General features: G+C 36.5%; 2 protein-coding genes across 2 annotated transcripts; one reads left to right on the top strand and one right to left on the bottom strand.

The window, feature by feature from the left end:
• Positions 1–597: 597 nt before the first annotated feature.
• LOC135623198 (putative disease resistance protein RGA3) lies at positions 598–9,433 on the top strand. Its single transcript, XM_065125859.1, has 2 exons — positions 598–4,119; positions 8,865–9,433. The coding sequence occupies exon 1, from the start codon at positions 806–808 to the stop codon at positions 4,067–4,069; it is 3,264 nt and encodes a 1,087-aa protein (XP_064981931.1). The 5' UTR covers positions 598–805; the 3' UTR covers positions 4,070–4,119; positions 8,865–9,433.
• Positions 8,448–10,830, bottom strand: LOC135623199 (uncharacterized). Its single transcript, XM_065125860.1, has 5 exons — positions 10,713–10,830; positions 10,362–10,538; positions 9,858–9,956; positions 9,528–9,770; positions 8,448–9,253 (listed from the first exon to the last, which is right to left on the bottom strand). The coding sequence occupies exons 1-5, from the start codon at positions 10,779–10,781 to the stop codon at positions 8,795–8,797; spliced, it is 1,047 nt and encodes a 348-aa protein (XP_064981932.1). The 5' UTR covers positions 10,782–10,830; the 3' UTR covers positions 8,448–8,794.
• Between the last annotated feature and the right edge of the window lie 4,275 nt (positions 10,831–15,105).

Here is a 15,105-nt window from a genome sequence, read left to right as displayed (position 1 = left end):
CATGGCTCATTGATAGTACTCAATGATCATATTCATATGGTTAATAAGACTACAAAACTTAAAGCATTAGATTTGAATATAAATAAGTTTTTTCTCATGTAGTTAATTCTTAATTATCTTTCTTCTAACTTATTCAATATTTACTATAATATATATAATGATAAACAATAAATATAAAGAATAAGTTGACTAGTGTATGTATTTAAGAAAAATTAAGATAATAAGATGACTTACTTCCAACGCCTCCGTTGCCTCACAAAGCAAAGGAAGGGAAGGGGGCAACCTATGATCATGTTGTCATTAGCTCTCCCACCTCATTCCTATCCTCTATTTCGTGAGTTAATAGAGGCATAGGTAATGAGCTACTTTATTGTCACTAATGATATAAAGGAACAATGATTGTTTGTCGCTTAGGATGAAGACGAAGAGCAAGATAAAAAAAGGACAAACACAGAGATGAAGGATACGATAAAAAAAAAGGATGAACCATGCAACAATGAGAAAGCGAGAAAAAGGCACGATCGACATTGGTGGGGTGGAGACAATGGCAAGGAAGTGGAAGATCTTTTTTAGACTTAAAAAATAGGATGCTATTTGAGGGAAAAAAAAAAGAAAAAGAAGGGCGTTATCTTAGAAAAACAAAAGGAGAAATATTTTCAGAAAAACCGGTCAAAGAAAGAGGGAAATGAAAAACAAATGAAACGGTATCGTGTTCCGTTGACTTGACTTTCCGAGATGGTATCGTCTTCCCTCTGTCTCTCTCACTCCCTTCCATTGCTAACATTGCTTCAGGAGCTCCATTGAAATGGCGCGGTGGGCCACCGTCATTCAGCTCTTCTCTCTCGCCACCTACGTTGGCCCTGTCGTTGAGAAGATCACCGAGAAGGCCGTGGAGGGCGGCGTCATCGGCCTGCAGTGGGTCTGGGCCAACCTCGAGGCCCTCTTCGACGTGGAGGCTGAACTCGACAAGCTCCGCCGCACCGCCAAGCGCATCAGCGCCATCCTCAAGGACGCCGAAGAGACCCGCTTCATCGAGGACCAAACCGTCCGCGAATGGCTCTCCGACCTCAAAGACTTCGCCTTTGACGTCGAGGACCTCGTCGACGAGTTCCAGATCGGCCTCGATATCGCCAAGCTGGAGAAGGCTCGTCTCTCCCCTGGCTCCCGGAAAAGGAGGCGGCCGTGGGACATTCTTCCTCCTTGTCTCACTTGGGTCTACCGTAAATGGACGATCTCGGTAAAGATCAAGGAGATCAAGGAAAAGTATGAGGAGATCAAGCAGCGCAGGAATGATTTCCAGTTAAGAGAGGGAGAATCGAGGAGGAGACAACAAGACAGTACACAACAAACTCCTCAACATACTGGCTCGCTTCGTGGCGACTCTCTAGTTTTCGGCTTGGAGGAGAAGAAAAATGAGATTTTGAAGCATTTGAGGCAGGGCGGCGGTGTCAGTGGCGCCCCTAATCCTTCCCAAAGAGAGGGGAGAAGTGTGCTTGTCGTTGCAATCATCGGACCAGGAGGAATCGGGAAGACAACTCTGGCCAGGCTTGTCTTCAACGACGAGGAAATCGAAAGATCTTCTTTTTTGAAGATCTGGGTTGGTGTTTCGCGCGATTTCGACGTGTGTAGGATCACAAAAGAGATCATTACATCGATCACCGAAAAGAGTTGCTGTGGTTTGAGCTTGGATTTGCTGCAGCGTGAGCTTCGGGAGCTGATCCTCGGAAAGAAGTTCTTGCTCGTGCTTGATGGTTTGTGCAACAACGACCTTTCGTTCTGGGACACGCTGCAGGCTCCTCTGATGGCCGGAGGCGAAGGTAGCAGAGTCCTGATCACCGCCCGGAGTGAGCAGGTTCTGACATACATGCGCCCACGCCCTTCGTCCATAATATGGTTGAATGGGCTGGGTGAAAACGATAGCTGGCTCCTGTTCTGCAGCTACGCATTCCGACAAGCACCTACCGATCATGACGTTGGTAGAGAAATTGTGAGAAGGTGCCATGGTTTGCCCTTGGCAATTATCTCGATCGGTGGCCTCTTGTACTCCAGAACTGAAGAAGAGTGGCGGAGTATCCTCAGCGACATACCAGATCCAGAAGACGAAGCGCATGGCATCTTGTCGACATTAAAGGTAAGCTATGACTATTTGCCCTTGCATCTGAAGCAGTGCTTTGCATTCTGTTCCATATTTCCTAATGGTTATGAGTTCGACAAAGAGGAATTGGTAGAGTTCTGGGTCGCAGTGGGCTTAGCCAAACCTAGGGACTGCAGATCAGCAGAATATATTGGGTATAAGTACTTTGATTCTCTGCTCCGATGGTCACTTTTCCAAGGTTGTAATGGTCGTCACCACCAGAAACAGAAGTACAAAATGCCTGGCCTAATTCATGAACTAGCACAATCTGTTTCTACACATGAATGTCTAAGAATCGAGAATGATGCATCATTCAGTGAATCTGAGAATGCACGCTATGCATTGTCATGTAACTTCCCCATGGAGCTTCCAATATTTCGGAAGTTATATCAGAATAAGAAACTTAGAACATTTATATTGCTCGGTGAAAATGGCACTCCCACAAAGCAGGTGCCGCGTGATCTTTACATGAACTTAAGATGTCTAAGGGTGTTAGATTTGAGGAGAAATGAGTTGACAGAATTGCCAGATTCGATTGGAAATCTTATTCACCTGAGGTACCTTAACCTTTTAGGTACTCAAATTGAGAGGTTGCCTGAATCATTGAGTAGCCTCTACAATCTGCAACTGCTAGAACTTGGTGACTGTAAGAAGCTTGTGGAGCTACCCAGAGGCACGAGCAACTTAATTAATCTACGATATCTGGGTCTGCGTCTAGATTGGGAAAACTGTAGACATAGATGGAGTGATATTGTTATGCCACCAGGACTTGGCAGATTGACTTCTCTGCATACTCTTTCAAGGTTCTCAGTTTCCTCGGAGAGAGGAGGCGGGATAAGTGAACTGAAGGGCTTGAAACTTCGAGGAGAAATTTGCATCTCAAAGCTTGAAATTGTTGATGTGAGGGATGCCATGGAGGCCAGTTTAGGTACCAAACAACATCTCGAAACTATGATGCTGCGATGGACTAACTGCAGAAGCCCTGCTTCACAAAGTGGAGGTGGAAGGGATGTGATCGAACAGCTCTGCCCAAATAGCAACCTCAAACACCTATGGATAGAAAATTACAAAGGTGCTGAATTCCCGAGCTGGCTTGGAGACCAGTCCATGAATTTGGAAACATTAAGACTTTATGGTTGTGAAAGATCGGAGAGGCTCCCACCTGTAGGAAGGTTGAGGAATCTCAAATGTCTGTTCTTGGAAGGACTGCACACAGTCACAGACCTCGGTTCACTTTCTGGTGATGGTAATTTTGCAGGATTTCCATCATTGGAGATGATCACCATATCAAATTTGAAGACTCTTGAGAGGGGGTTTGAATTAGTACAAGATGAAATGCCTTGCCTCAGAAAGCTGGTTATATCAGACTGCTCCAACTTACTACAACTTCCACAACTTCCAAACTCGCTTGAAGACATTGAGATTAGAGAATGTCCAGCATTATCTGCTCTACCTATGCTTTCGTCCCTTCAACAATTGGTACTCGCAAAATGTGGACTTGCAATAATTGAATCAATTCATCAGTTCACCTCTCTTTCTTCTCTGACTATTTCCCAATTTCCACGACTTGGATCTATAACAAGAGAGCACCTTCAAGACCTAAGGTCCCTTAGGAAACTGAAGATTGACCAGTGTGACAATTTTGTTTCACTTTCTTCTCAGCATCTTGTTTCTCTTGAAACTTTGGAAATATCTCAATGTTGTACATTTTCTTCCTTGGCTGGAGAGGGACTGCCAGCGTCACTCGAAGATCTCCGACTACAATCTTGTGGCAACCTCACATATTTTCCGGGGGAAGGAATGCCTGCCTCACTGCAGCGCTTGGCCATTGGTGGATGCCCAACTCTAGAACAAAGATGTCAAGTAGGTGGACGTGATTGGCACAAGATACAGCATATCCCCCTAAGAGAAATTGGTGAGAACTCTACAGTCTAAGCTAGGGTTTGTGAAGGCCCCAGCACAAAAATTAGGAAACTGATATGAAGGTATGTAATGTTGCTTTATATAATCTGCCAATCCTTTGTTTCTTTAATTTTCTTTTAGTACCCAAGTCTCACATTTATTGAATTACAACTAGCATGTCAATAGAAGCATAAATGATATGTATATGTTACTCTCACTTCATGATATGATTTGTGATGTCTATACTTCATAAATATGATAAATGACATGCTTATGTTTTCTACTTTGAAGATTGAAGTACATGTTTTCCAAAAATATCATTCTTAGTATTCTACGAAATATTGGCTAAGTATGCATTAATATTAATGTTTACGTTAAATATAGTGCAACAACCCAATGTGTACTAGCAAACTTGAATATAAGATTAAGTTATGATAATAAGTATGGATATAGTGACTAAAAGTTGTAGATGAATTTTAATCAGTCTTAAGTGAATCTTAAGACTTGAATGAGTTTGAACACGATTAAAGTAAGGAAGTTTAAGTTTTAGACCTTATGTATGTAGAAAATAATAAGCTACTCAAGCATGGATAAAATAATAAAAAATTCAATGGAGATATAAATTAAAGAAAAGTGTGATGCTAAAAATACTAAGATACATAAGTGAGATTGAAAGATGAATTTAGATTAAAACATGGTAGATACTGTCTTGAGTTTTTATATAAGTTTTAAGATATTAAGTCATAAGCAATATTATGATAAGATTGATGACATGATTATATATTAATCTTGATTAATTTCAGGATTAGATACGTGAAGTTTGTAGAACTAAACTTTTCATTTAGAGGGAAGAATGTAATATTTTTGTCTTTCTGAGGACCTATTTATAAATATAGATATTATAAGGATTAAATTACAAAAGGTACAAAAAGAAAAAAAAAAAGGGAGTGGAGAGGTGTTTCTTCCCATCTCCTCCCATGCATCTCTTAATAGCCTTTGCCTTCCTCACGAGGAAAACAGAGACTGCATCTATGGGAGAGAAGGGAAGCATCTCTTAATAACCTTTGCCTTCCTCACGAGGAAAACAGAGACTGCACCTATGGGAGAGAAGGGAAGAACAGAGACTGGAGAAGGGAAGAATAGATAAGAAGGAAAGAGAAAAAGAGAAGGGAGTAAGGAGAGAGGAAAAGGAAGAGAAGGGAAGAGTAGAGTAGAAGAAAAGAGACGGAGAAGGGAGAAAAGAGAGAGAGGAAAGGAAGAGAAGATAGAAGCATACGATTGTGAGATAAGAGAAAAAAAGAGAATAAAGAAGGAAATGGAAAAGAAAAGAGGAAGAAGGAGAAGGGAGGAAGAAGAAGAGAGGAGGAAAGAGATAGATCTATGGGAAGAAAGAAAGAAAAAAAGGAATGAAAGAAAGGAAGAAAAATATAAAAAAAGATAAAAGAAAAGAAAACTTAAGAGGAGGTTTAATGGGATTGAACCATAGACCTCAAGCTATTCTCTCAGTTTTTCTCATGGAGACCAATAAACCTTAGCCCTAAGGAAGAAGAAGGTTTACCATTCCCTAGCACACTCGATCATTAAGAAATGTAACCTTTCACTAGCATATTCATTTTTTGAGTTAAATCAGGTAAGTATAAGCTTAATTCATGATAAAATAGTGATCGTATATATTATCATATGCATAATGCATTTTGAAAAGTATATTTGGAATGATATGATCATCTTGATCTAAATATAAATGTATGTATCTTGTAAGCATAAAAATATGTGAATTATGATAAAAATGTCTTATATGCAAGCATATATGATCATGTGCGGTGTGGGAGTACAAAGATATGTTTCAACGGGCAATGTGCGTATACTATGACGTGCGGTATAGGAGTGCACGTATGCATTATGACGTGTAGTGTGGGAGTATACATATGTATTATGACATGCAATATAGAAGTGCACGTATATATTATAACATGTAGTATAGGAGTGCAAGTATATATTATGACGTGTAGTGTGGGAGTAATTATAACGTGTGGTGTAGAAGTGTACGTATATATTACGATGACGTGTGGTGTGGAGGTGTATGTATATGTTATGATATGAGATATAGAAGTCCATGAATTTGCTATGTTTCCTACATGTGTATATAAGCATTTCGAATTATTCCGATGTAGAATTTTATATCCTGATTGTACATATACTATGTTGTAGAGTTATGCTTACTAAAGAAGTCACAGGATGATGTGTTTATTTTTAATTGTCTTATGATGATGATTTTAAAATATAATATACATGGAATGATGTATGCTCATATGAATAAAACTATAAAGATTTATATTTACTGAGTTATTACTTACTATAGACCCTATCTTGCATATAAGGATATTAGTACCCCACCCAAGTGATTAGATAGGGAAGTGAGTACATGCAAGGCCATGCTACTGTAGATATGAACGATGACCTATGGACATTTTATGTGTATAAATTTTGGACATGTTATATTTGGGCTTTCTTTTGATTAAATATTATAATTATGTGCAAGTGTCAAAAATATTATGTACACAAGAAACCTTATCCTTTTGTTTAATAAGATAGCATGTTTTAATTTTAAGATTGCCTACTTTGGGTTGCATTCATATCAATAGTAATAATGAAAATTTGAAATAATGTATCATACTTTAATCATGCATATAGGATATGGGTTAAACTAGGGTTATAATATTACACTTTCTTTCTTAGGGCTTTGACAGATCTACCCTTTCAAAGTTTAAAAATAATATATTTGTTCCATTAAAATTTAAACTTGCATATATATCCATCTAAATGTTTAGACCTTATATATAAATATCTTTAAATATATAGATTCTTTATGTGTGCCACTCCCGTTAGCATGCTTCCAATCAAGTCATGGTGAGTGAGTAATCTTTGTGGATTGAAAGCACATGCTATTCAATGGCACACTATTAACCATGGCTACTGGTCAATTTTAAAAATATTAAAATTTTAAAAATACATAACACATGCTTTAATATATGACAAGGATAAAACAATGGACAAACATTCTCTGTAATTGAGAACTTAAATTTAAAGGGACAAATAGAAAAACTACTAATTTTTAGGAATATATGTAATATTTTTAGAGGATGTTAATGGCATTTGGAGTTTCAACATTGGTACACTAATGGTGAATAGTTGTAAATGTCTTTGTGCAACTATCCCGTCTAGGACTTCCCCAACATTGGTACAATATATGTAATATTTACGAAGGATCATATTGATGGACTCTCTCTTTTCCTTTTCAAATTTTGATAATCATAATTCTTTACATTGTCATCCATTCACGGTGTAAGAAGTTTTGAATTGATTATGATTTTTCAATATATCAAGAAATTTGACTGAGCAAAATTGTTATATTGCATGTCGTTGCAATGAGAAAAAAATTTGTTTAGAGCCACTCCAGAAGATGCATTCTGGTGGTGTTATCAATTTTTTGAACTTAGATGAGATTTAGCTCTGATTCTTGGCAAATAGAGGCACATAAGTTTTGAAACGATCAATTACCTCGTATTATCACGAAGGAAACTCATTTGTACTGTGTATTTCTTGAGCTTTGTTTCGTTGTATCATGAATTTGAAAGTCTTAGAATGTAGTGCGACATCTTTCATCATCTTTTGAGCAAATTAGTCAATGTACTGTGAGAGCTTCATACAACTGACAGAAAATATGCATTTGTGAGGTGCATTTCATAACAGGCATATGTGCAATAAAGCTCTCGAAAGCATCGTTTTTGTTTACTTGTCAAGCTAAAGTTGTGGTGATATACCTTCCGGCGTGTTCTTGTTTTGTCGTGCCAAATACACACCCATACCTTCATTAGCCACTATGCATATTTTGCAGAGATTATTGGCATTGAGCATGTCTTCAGTGGCCTATAATCATTTTTACTATCATTGATTAAACTTCTGACCCAGATTGAATTAGGTTGTTACAAGTTCAGGTTAGGCTTTTGGTTGAACTAAGTCTATTGTTGGTCTTAATGGAAATTTTCTTGGACTTAATATTCGATGGGTTTAGAGGCTGAATTTCTAGTAAAAACTAGTTTGGAACTATGTTTCTGGATATAATTCGTTTGATTGACTGACTTGATTCATTGGGATGATTACATTGGATGCGTTTGAAAGGAACAGAAAAATGGTTAGGAGTTGAATTGAGTCAACTTGGTCTTTTCTGAACTGTCCAAACTGTGCAAAAATGCTTCACAGAAATCAGGGACTGTCAAGTCAACTTGTTCTTGTTTGGAGTGTCTAAATTTGGTCTCACAGAGGCCAAGCCTCACAGTGAGGTGGTTTCAGATGAACATAGATTAGCAAATGCAAAATATGTGCATAAGACAATACCATGTTCAAATCTCTGTTCTACAAAACATGGAACTTTATAAGAAAAAACTGTCCAGTTACATGAGTAAATTGAGATCCATGCATATTCATCAATCTCAATTGCAATGTTGTTTACTGGTGATATGGTTTTTATCTGCCAACTTTTCAAAAATTCACAATACAAAGGGAAAATAGGGTCTAATGCCAACCTATAATTGTACCTTTTACTTGCCAGCACACCAACCAAAAGCTGCCCTTCGTATTGCTTGCCTAATCTCTTATATTGGGAAATTTTGTGAAAATAGAATTCTGTTGCCAGAGGATATACTTTATTCTGATTTTATGCACACAGCTGCACTAAACAAAGAAGAGACATTACATCATTTATGCAAAGTCATTCATATGGATCAGCGGATGTGAAACCCCTGATTCAGCAATTGTGGTGTCCTTGCAGTTCAGTTGTTCTTTCATCTCGTTTGCTGATGAAATCTTGGTATCTACTCTTCTGGGAGATTCAGCATCACTCGAGGGAGATGAATCAGATGAGGATTCTAACTGATGTTTGGTTACTGAGAACTCTGGTTGGAGAACAGAAACATGGGCTTGTTCTTGGAAGAAGACAGAAGAAGCTGATTCCATGAAAGCAGACATCTTCTGATCATCCTCTTTCATCTTTTCAGCATACTTGTTGAGATCAAACCCGGCTGGATTATGGCCCCCGAATGCAGATTCCAGTTTGTCCATTTCGAAGAGGTCAGTCATTATTTTCTGACTCTCCGTGTTATCAGAGTAAACAAATTTCACCTTTTTGTGAGTCTTATGCTCAAGAAAGGGCTTCACCATCTGCAAAATAGGAGAAGAGGCAGAAATAAACTTTTACACATAAGGAAATCTAAAAGATGTAAAGCTGTTAAATTTCATCCAAATGCATTAAATAGACATATATGTATTATATACACACATATATTTATATGTTATTTAGAGACAAAAAATCAGAGGTATATGATTTTTTTTGTTCTAGCATCACTTTTGGATAATCTATGATTTTGTTTTTGTTAGTTTACTCCAAGAAAAGTAGGTTTTGTGGATGATATAGCATGTGAAATTAAGGCCATACCTTCCAAAATGATTCAAAAATCCTTGGAGGATTATACAGGATTCCCAGTCCCAGCCTTTCGGGATAGTAGTCCTGCAAAATATGAGCTGTTTCACGAGTCACTTTTACTGATACACTTGCCATAGTCCAGCCTTGAAAATCTATGAGCCACACCATTTGCTCCTGATTTGCTGCTAAATTGAAAATGGCATTCTCCATACAGTAGACCAGGTATCTGATTTGTCCTTTACTTGAGCTAGTATTCTGCTCAAGTTTTCATATCGCATCAAGATCTAAACAATGAAATCTAAAATTGAATACTCAAAAATATGTTACTTTGGCTACTCGAACCTGAAATCCAGGCCTCATAACAAGAACAGCTCTTCCATTCTTGTCAAGGTAGTCAGCCCTGTAGATTTTTCCAGTCTCAGCTTCATGAGCAACATCCTCCTAGAAGATGGAAAGGGAGTTTCATTGGTATCATGTGAAAAAGTATGAACATGGGTTAGTAATCTTAAATTTGTTTAGTTTATTTATCATTTCAAGTCACATGTCAAAGTTCCTTAACACAATTTGCATTTCACTCAAGCTTCCATTATAAGATTCAATGAACATTGAGGTATATTTTGTTACAGTATTCTCATTAAATTACTTAGTTTCTTTCCAGAAATATATCTGATAATTATAGTACTTTAGTCAATATATTCCTCATGGTAATCTTAAGTAGGTTATTTCTACTCTGTGGAGGATTGAAGTTAATTTTCATGATTTATCAGGTTCTTGAAGTAACTTTGTAGACCAGATGAGCACTTTAACTAGACTGGCACATCTTTACAAAAAGAAATATATGCATACCCAGCGAATGGTTTCTGGCTTATATTCCAATCTCCACTTCAGAGATTCCTTCAGCATCTTACTTGCCCTTTCCACATTCCAGTTTCTTGCACGTAGATACCTCGATACCGAAGCATCTGAACAGAAGTTTGGAAGCATATTGACCATTGGACCCAAGATTTCACGAACTTCATTTATCTAAATGGCAGGACACATGACCAATTTTCTCATCAGAAGGAATACTGGATGTTGAAAAAGATTACGGTAGTCATAGGTGCTATAGACTACATAGTATACGCATTTGAGATATTTTAAGTCACAATAAAGTAAACAACAGATTGAAAAACAAAAGCATTCACAAAGCACACTTACCTTAGCTTTCCGCTCTTCGATGGACAAGGATTTCTCAATGCCATTCCCTTTTGATTTTACTATATTCATCCTCACACAATTGACCAACTGTAGGAGGCTTCAAGAACAAATTTCCAAGTAAATGCATTAGCATAAAGTATTAAGAATTTGCACTCATTTGCTAAAGAAATTGCATAAAATAAGTAGCGACAGCTCTCAAACATAATTTAGTTGCATAATGACCAATTTCTAGGCATTTATTTATGTTGAGGAAAGATTGAGAAGTAAAAGATAGAAAGACTTATCTGACACTTATTCCTCATACAAAGTAGAAGTCAGAACATATATTCCCGGATGTATGTTCAGATCTGGGAATATTGTGCAGCATAATACTATTTAAGCATAAGTGGCACGTTCTGACCAAAGCGACCATGATGAACCATAGTGATCGACATGTACGGTACTAGAAACATGATTCATGCTAGGCACAGGATTCGTACCTAATGGGATGGACATGTGAATACCAACGGCATGCACTGGTGGCACATTGTACCCCCCATGCTAGTGAAACTAAAATCACTAAATCAATTCACATACAAAAATGATTTTGATAGCTTTTTTTTATTTCCATCATAGATACGTATAGATGTTTCATATGATACAAGCATCCATCTGAATTAAGTTAGATTTCTCGAGTTCTGTGGTTCATGAGTGTCTTTAGCTGTGTGTGTGCCTTTTGCCGTCTGCTATATCACAATCTTTTTATTCTAAAATTAGATATCTGACAATCATGTTCCAACTCACTTTTCTGATAGATCAAGTTGAATAGCTAATCCATTATTTCATTTACAGGTGGTGTATGATTAAAAGAGAGTTCAAAATTCGCTTGCACCCAACTATTATGCATCTGCAGTTGCTGGATGAAATCGAACATCTAAATACCATTTGGAATGTGAAAATTTCAGAAGACTGAAACAGATTGTGTAAATAGAACAATGGAATCATGACAAAGGGCATCAAAACTATACAGTTGAATGATCTGGTATCCTGATCGCTTCTGAAGATTTGTATCAAGGAAGTCAATAAGCAATTGTACAGACAGAACTAAGGTGAGTTAGCAAGATCAACTAGCTGAAGCTACATTAACACTTGTGAGTTGAACCTTTTCTCTTGTCTTTGTTTCATGATCTATGGATCACCGATCATGGAAAAAGATACGGTGATCATCTACTCATCGTAACGTCTACCACATGTGTGTGACCCCCTAGGCCCAATATCGAGCTGGTCATGAGTCACACCTATCAAAACTCCTTCTAGATAGATGAATTATTATCTTTATAATAATTCACTCGACTCATCAATTACGAACGTACTATACCACTACGTCGTTGTCCCTAGACGACACAAGTCGATTTAATTCATTAAACCTATCTGTCCTCGGTCACTATGTACATATAGTCCATTATTAACCTAATATCCTAGAGATCGTATATCGGACATGGCGTTGTTAGACTCATATGGTTTCTACTCGAGTCTCGCTCTAATCGGATTCTCTTGGAGAATTCTTTCTCTCTCAATCCGAATGACCCTAGCTAGGTATTTATTTGAGCAAGGACACGTGAGATATTCCTCTTATAATACCGAGAGTGGATAATCCTCTATCGACACTCAATAATTATCATAAGGTTGGCTACCACTCCCGATGGTCGACGGTGCTAGATCTTGAACCTTCGGACCTATAAGTCCGGTATTAAAGAATGAAGTACTAATACAGGATATTTTGGTGTCTCAAATCTTAGGACCAGATACGCCACTAGGACTACGGAATCGTTGTCTGACAATAAAGCATCATCAACCATCCAGCATCCCATAAGCAGATTAATCAGTGAACTCATTCTCTAATGAGCATTTTTATTGTATCCTTAGTGTCCCCACAGGTGCAGCTATGAGGCTAGCTACATCCATCATATGGACGGGTATACAGTACACTAGTATATCCAATTATCTCAATATATCTCTCGAGTAACATATGACCGGGATTATTTAGGGTTTGTGTTTAAAGGGGAATCGGTCTCATTATCATGATCTCATCATGATCTGATTCCTATTGTACAGATCCAAGGACATCACAATATATACATGTGTTTATGCAACAATCAATATAAAGTGATAAAATGTCAAAATAAAATAAGCAAAAAGACCGTGTGTTAAGTCATACATGTCATCACTCACGTGATTGATTTGCAAGGCACCTATGACTAGTAGAAGACACACGCTTCTCCAATGATGTTGCCTCCATCTTTTATTTTGATGTCGTCGTTCATCCCATCCAGCCAATTATTGATGATGATGAGGCTGAGGAAGAGGGATGCATCTCATCGGAGCTTAGCATCACCACACGGTAGTTGTTCCCTTTAGTCGTAGGGTTGTTGTGATTCAGCCTCATGTAGCCATGGACTCATTCTCCTCCTCGCCTTTCAACTAATGTTGTTGGCTTCCGAAAGGTAATGACGGATGGTTTGGTAAAGTTGGAGGCCAACCTCCTATTGCAATGGCGACAACAACGGCAAGTGAAGAAGAGCAGAAGAGGACCGAGGTCTCATAGTTTACAGTATCGTGGAGTCACCTTCTACTAGAGAACCAGCCTCGTGCACCATTGACGTTATCATTGGTCTGCTCTCCGCAACGCAACCGAAGGGGAGGAAAGCGATTTCCATGAAAGCCTCACACCGCAAGCGAGAAATTAATACTTTAAAAGATAATAAAATTATTTTTTTATTCTTTCCATTCGTGCCCTTTTTACACATAACAACATATGTTATTTTTTTATCAACGAAGTTAATGACGTGAGGAGAATTTGGGTTAAATATTTCACTTTCGTAAGTGCAAGGATCTCAATGCTATTTTTTAAAGTATAAGGATCGAAATGCTCATCATAGTTAATTATAAGGGACAATCTATAATTACCCCTGATTATAGTTGTCATATGAGTTTTCCTTTATCCTAATTAATATTCATTATTTATTATGATAATTATTTTATTATTATTAAATTATTAAATTATTTTTCATAAATTATATTAATAAAATTTTTATGGATATTATTTATAACTTATATCTCTAAGAATTATCTAACTAAAAGCTACTAATATGACTTAGGATAATATAATTATGGGGTATTATTTATAAGAAATATTTTTATCATTTATAGGTTGTTTTAATCTATAATTTATATTCTTGTGTTAGTCTTATGTTTGTCAAAATGATTTGGACTAATAATTTATAAAAATTATATTAAAAATAAATATTAAATGATATTAAAGAATTTAAATTATGTGATGGGACTGAATAATACTATTTTGGATATACTTGATTGTATACCCAAGAGTAGCAATACTATTTTACAATGATAATAATAGTTCTTCATAACTATAATATTTTTGAGTGAATACTAGATATATCAATATTTCACTAAAAGATGAAATATGAATTATATTAATAGTTCATCATATTATTGGAAACTCAAAGTATTATTATTATTTTATTTTTGTTTATTATAGTAGTTTTTCCTTGCATTTATGCTTTTAGTATTTCTGTATTCTTTGATTTAAATTATTCAAAATGATTAAAATATATATATTACATCTTGATCTAGCCTTACTTATTGAAAGACTCGAAAGTATTATGGAATAAATTAATAAAATATATACTTCGAAAAAATCTAATAGATATAGTCTAATATTCATAAGAATGATTATTATAAATAAGTAACTAACACACATGAATATTTGAGGATTATTAAAAATAAGTTTAAATATATTGATAAATCATTGGTTGACACATTAATAAAAAAATTAATTATGACTTAATGATAGTCGAAAGATTCATGATCATATTCACAATATGACTAATAAGACCGTAAAACTTAAAGCATTATATATGAATATAAATGAGTCTTTTCTTACGTAATTAATTCTTATCTTTCTCTTTAGTTTGACTCAAGATTTACTATAATATATGTAATGAATAAGCTGATTAGTATATGTATTCAAGAAAAATTAAGACAATAAGATAACGGGTCAACGTTAGCTCTCTCACCTCCCTTCCATCCTTTATTTACCGGGTCAACGTAAGCGTAGGGGACAACCTTATTGTAAACAATGGTATAAAAAAATAATGATTATGACGAGCGATGTAACAAGTCAAATGTGAGAAGTGAGGAAGCATCGACGACATTGGTGGGGCGGAGAAAAAGAAAGAATATTTTTTAAACTAAAAAAATAGGATGCTATTTGCGGGAGAAAAAAAAAAGAAAACGGGGCGTTATCTTAGAAAAACAAAAAGAGAGATATTTTCAGAAAAATCGGTCAAAGAAAGAGGGGAATGAAAAACAAATGAAATGGTATCATGTTCCG

The sequence above is a fragment of the Musa acuminata genome, chromosome BXJ2-9 (assembly GCF_036884655.1).
Source record: "Musa acuminata AAA Group cultivar baxijiao chromosome BXJ2-9, Cavendish_Baxijiao_AAA, whole genome shotgun sequence".
In the NCBI taxonomy this organism is placed as follows: domain Eukaryota; kingdom Viridiplantae; phylum Streptophyta; class Magnoliopsida; order Zingiberales; family Musaceae; genus Musa; species Musa acuminata.
The sequence above is the reverse complement of the archived record's forward strand: the minus strand, read 5'-3'. Positions and strand labels throughout refer to the sequence as shown.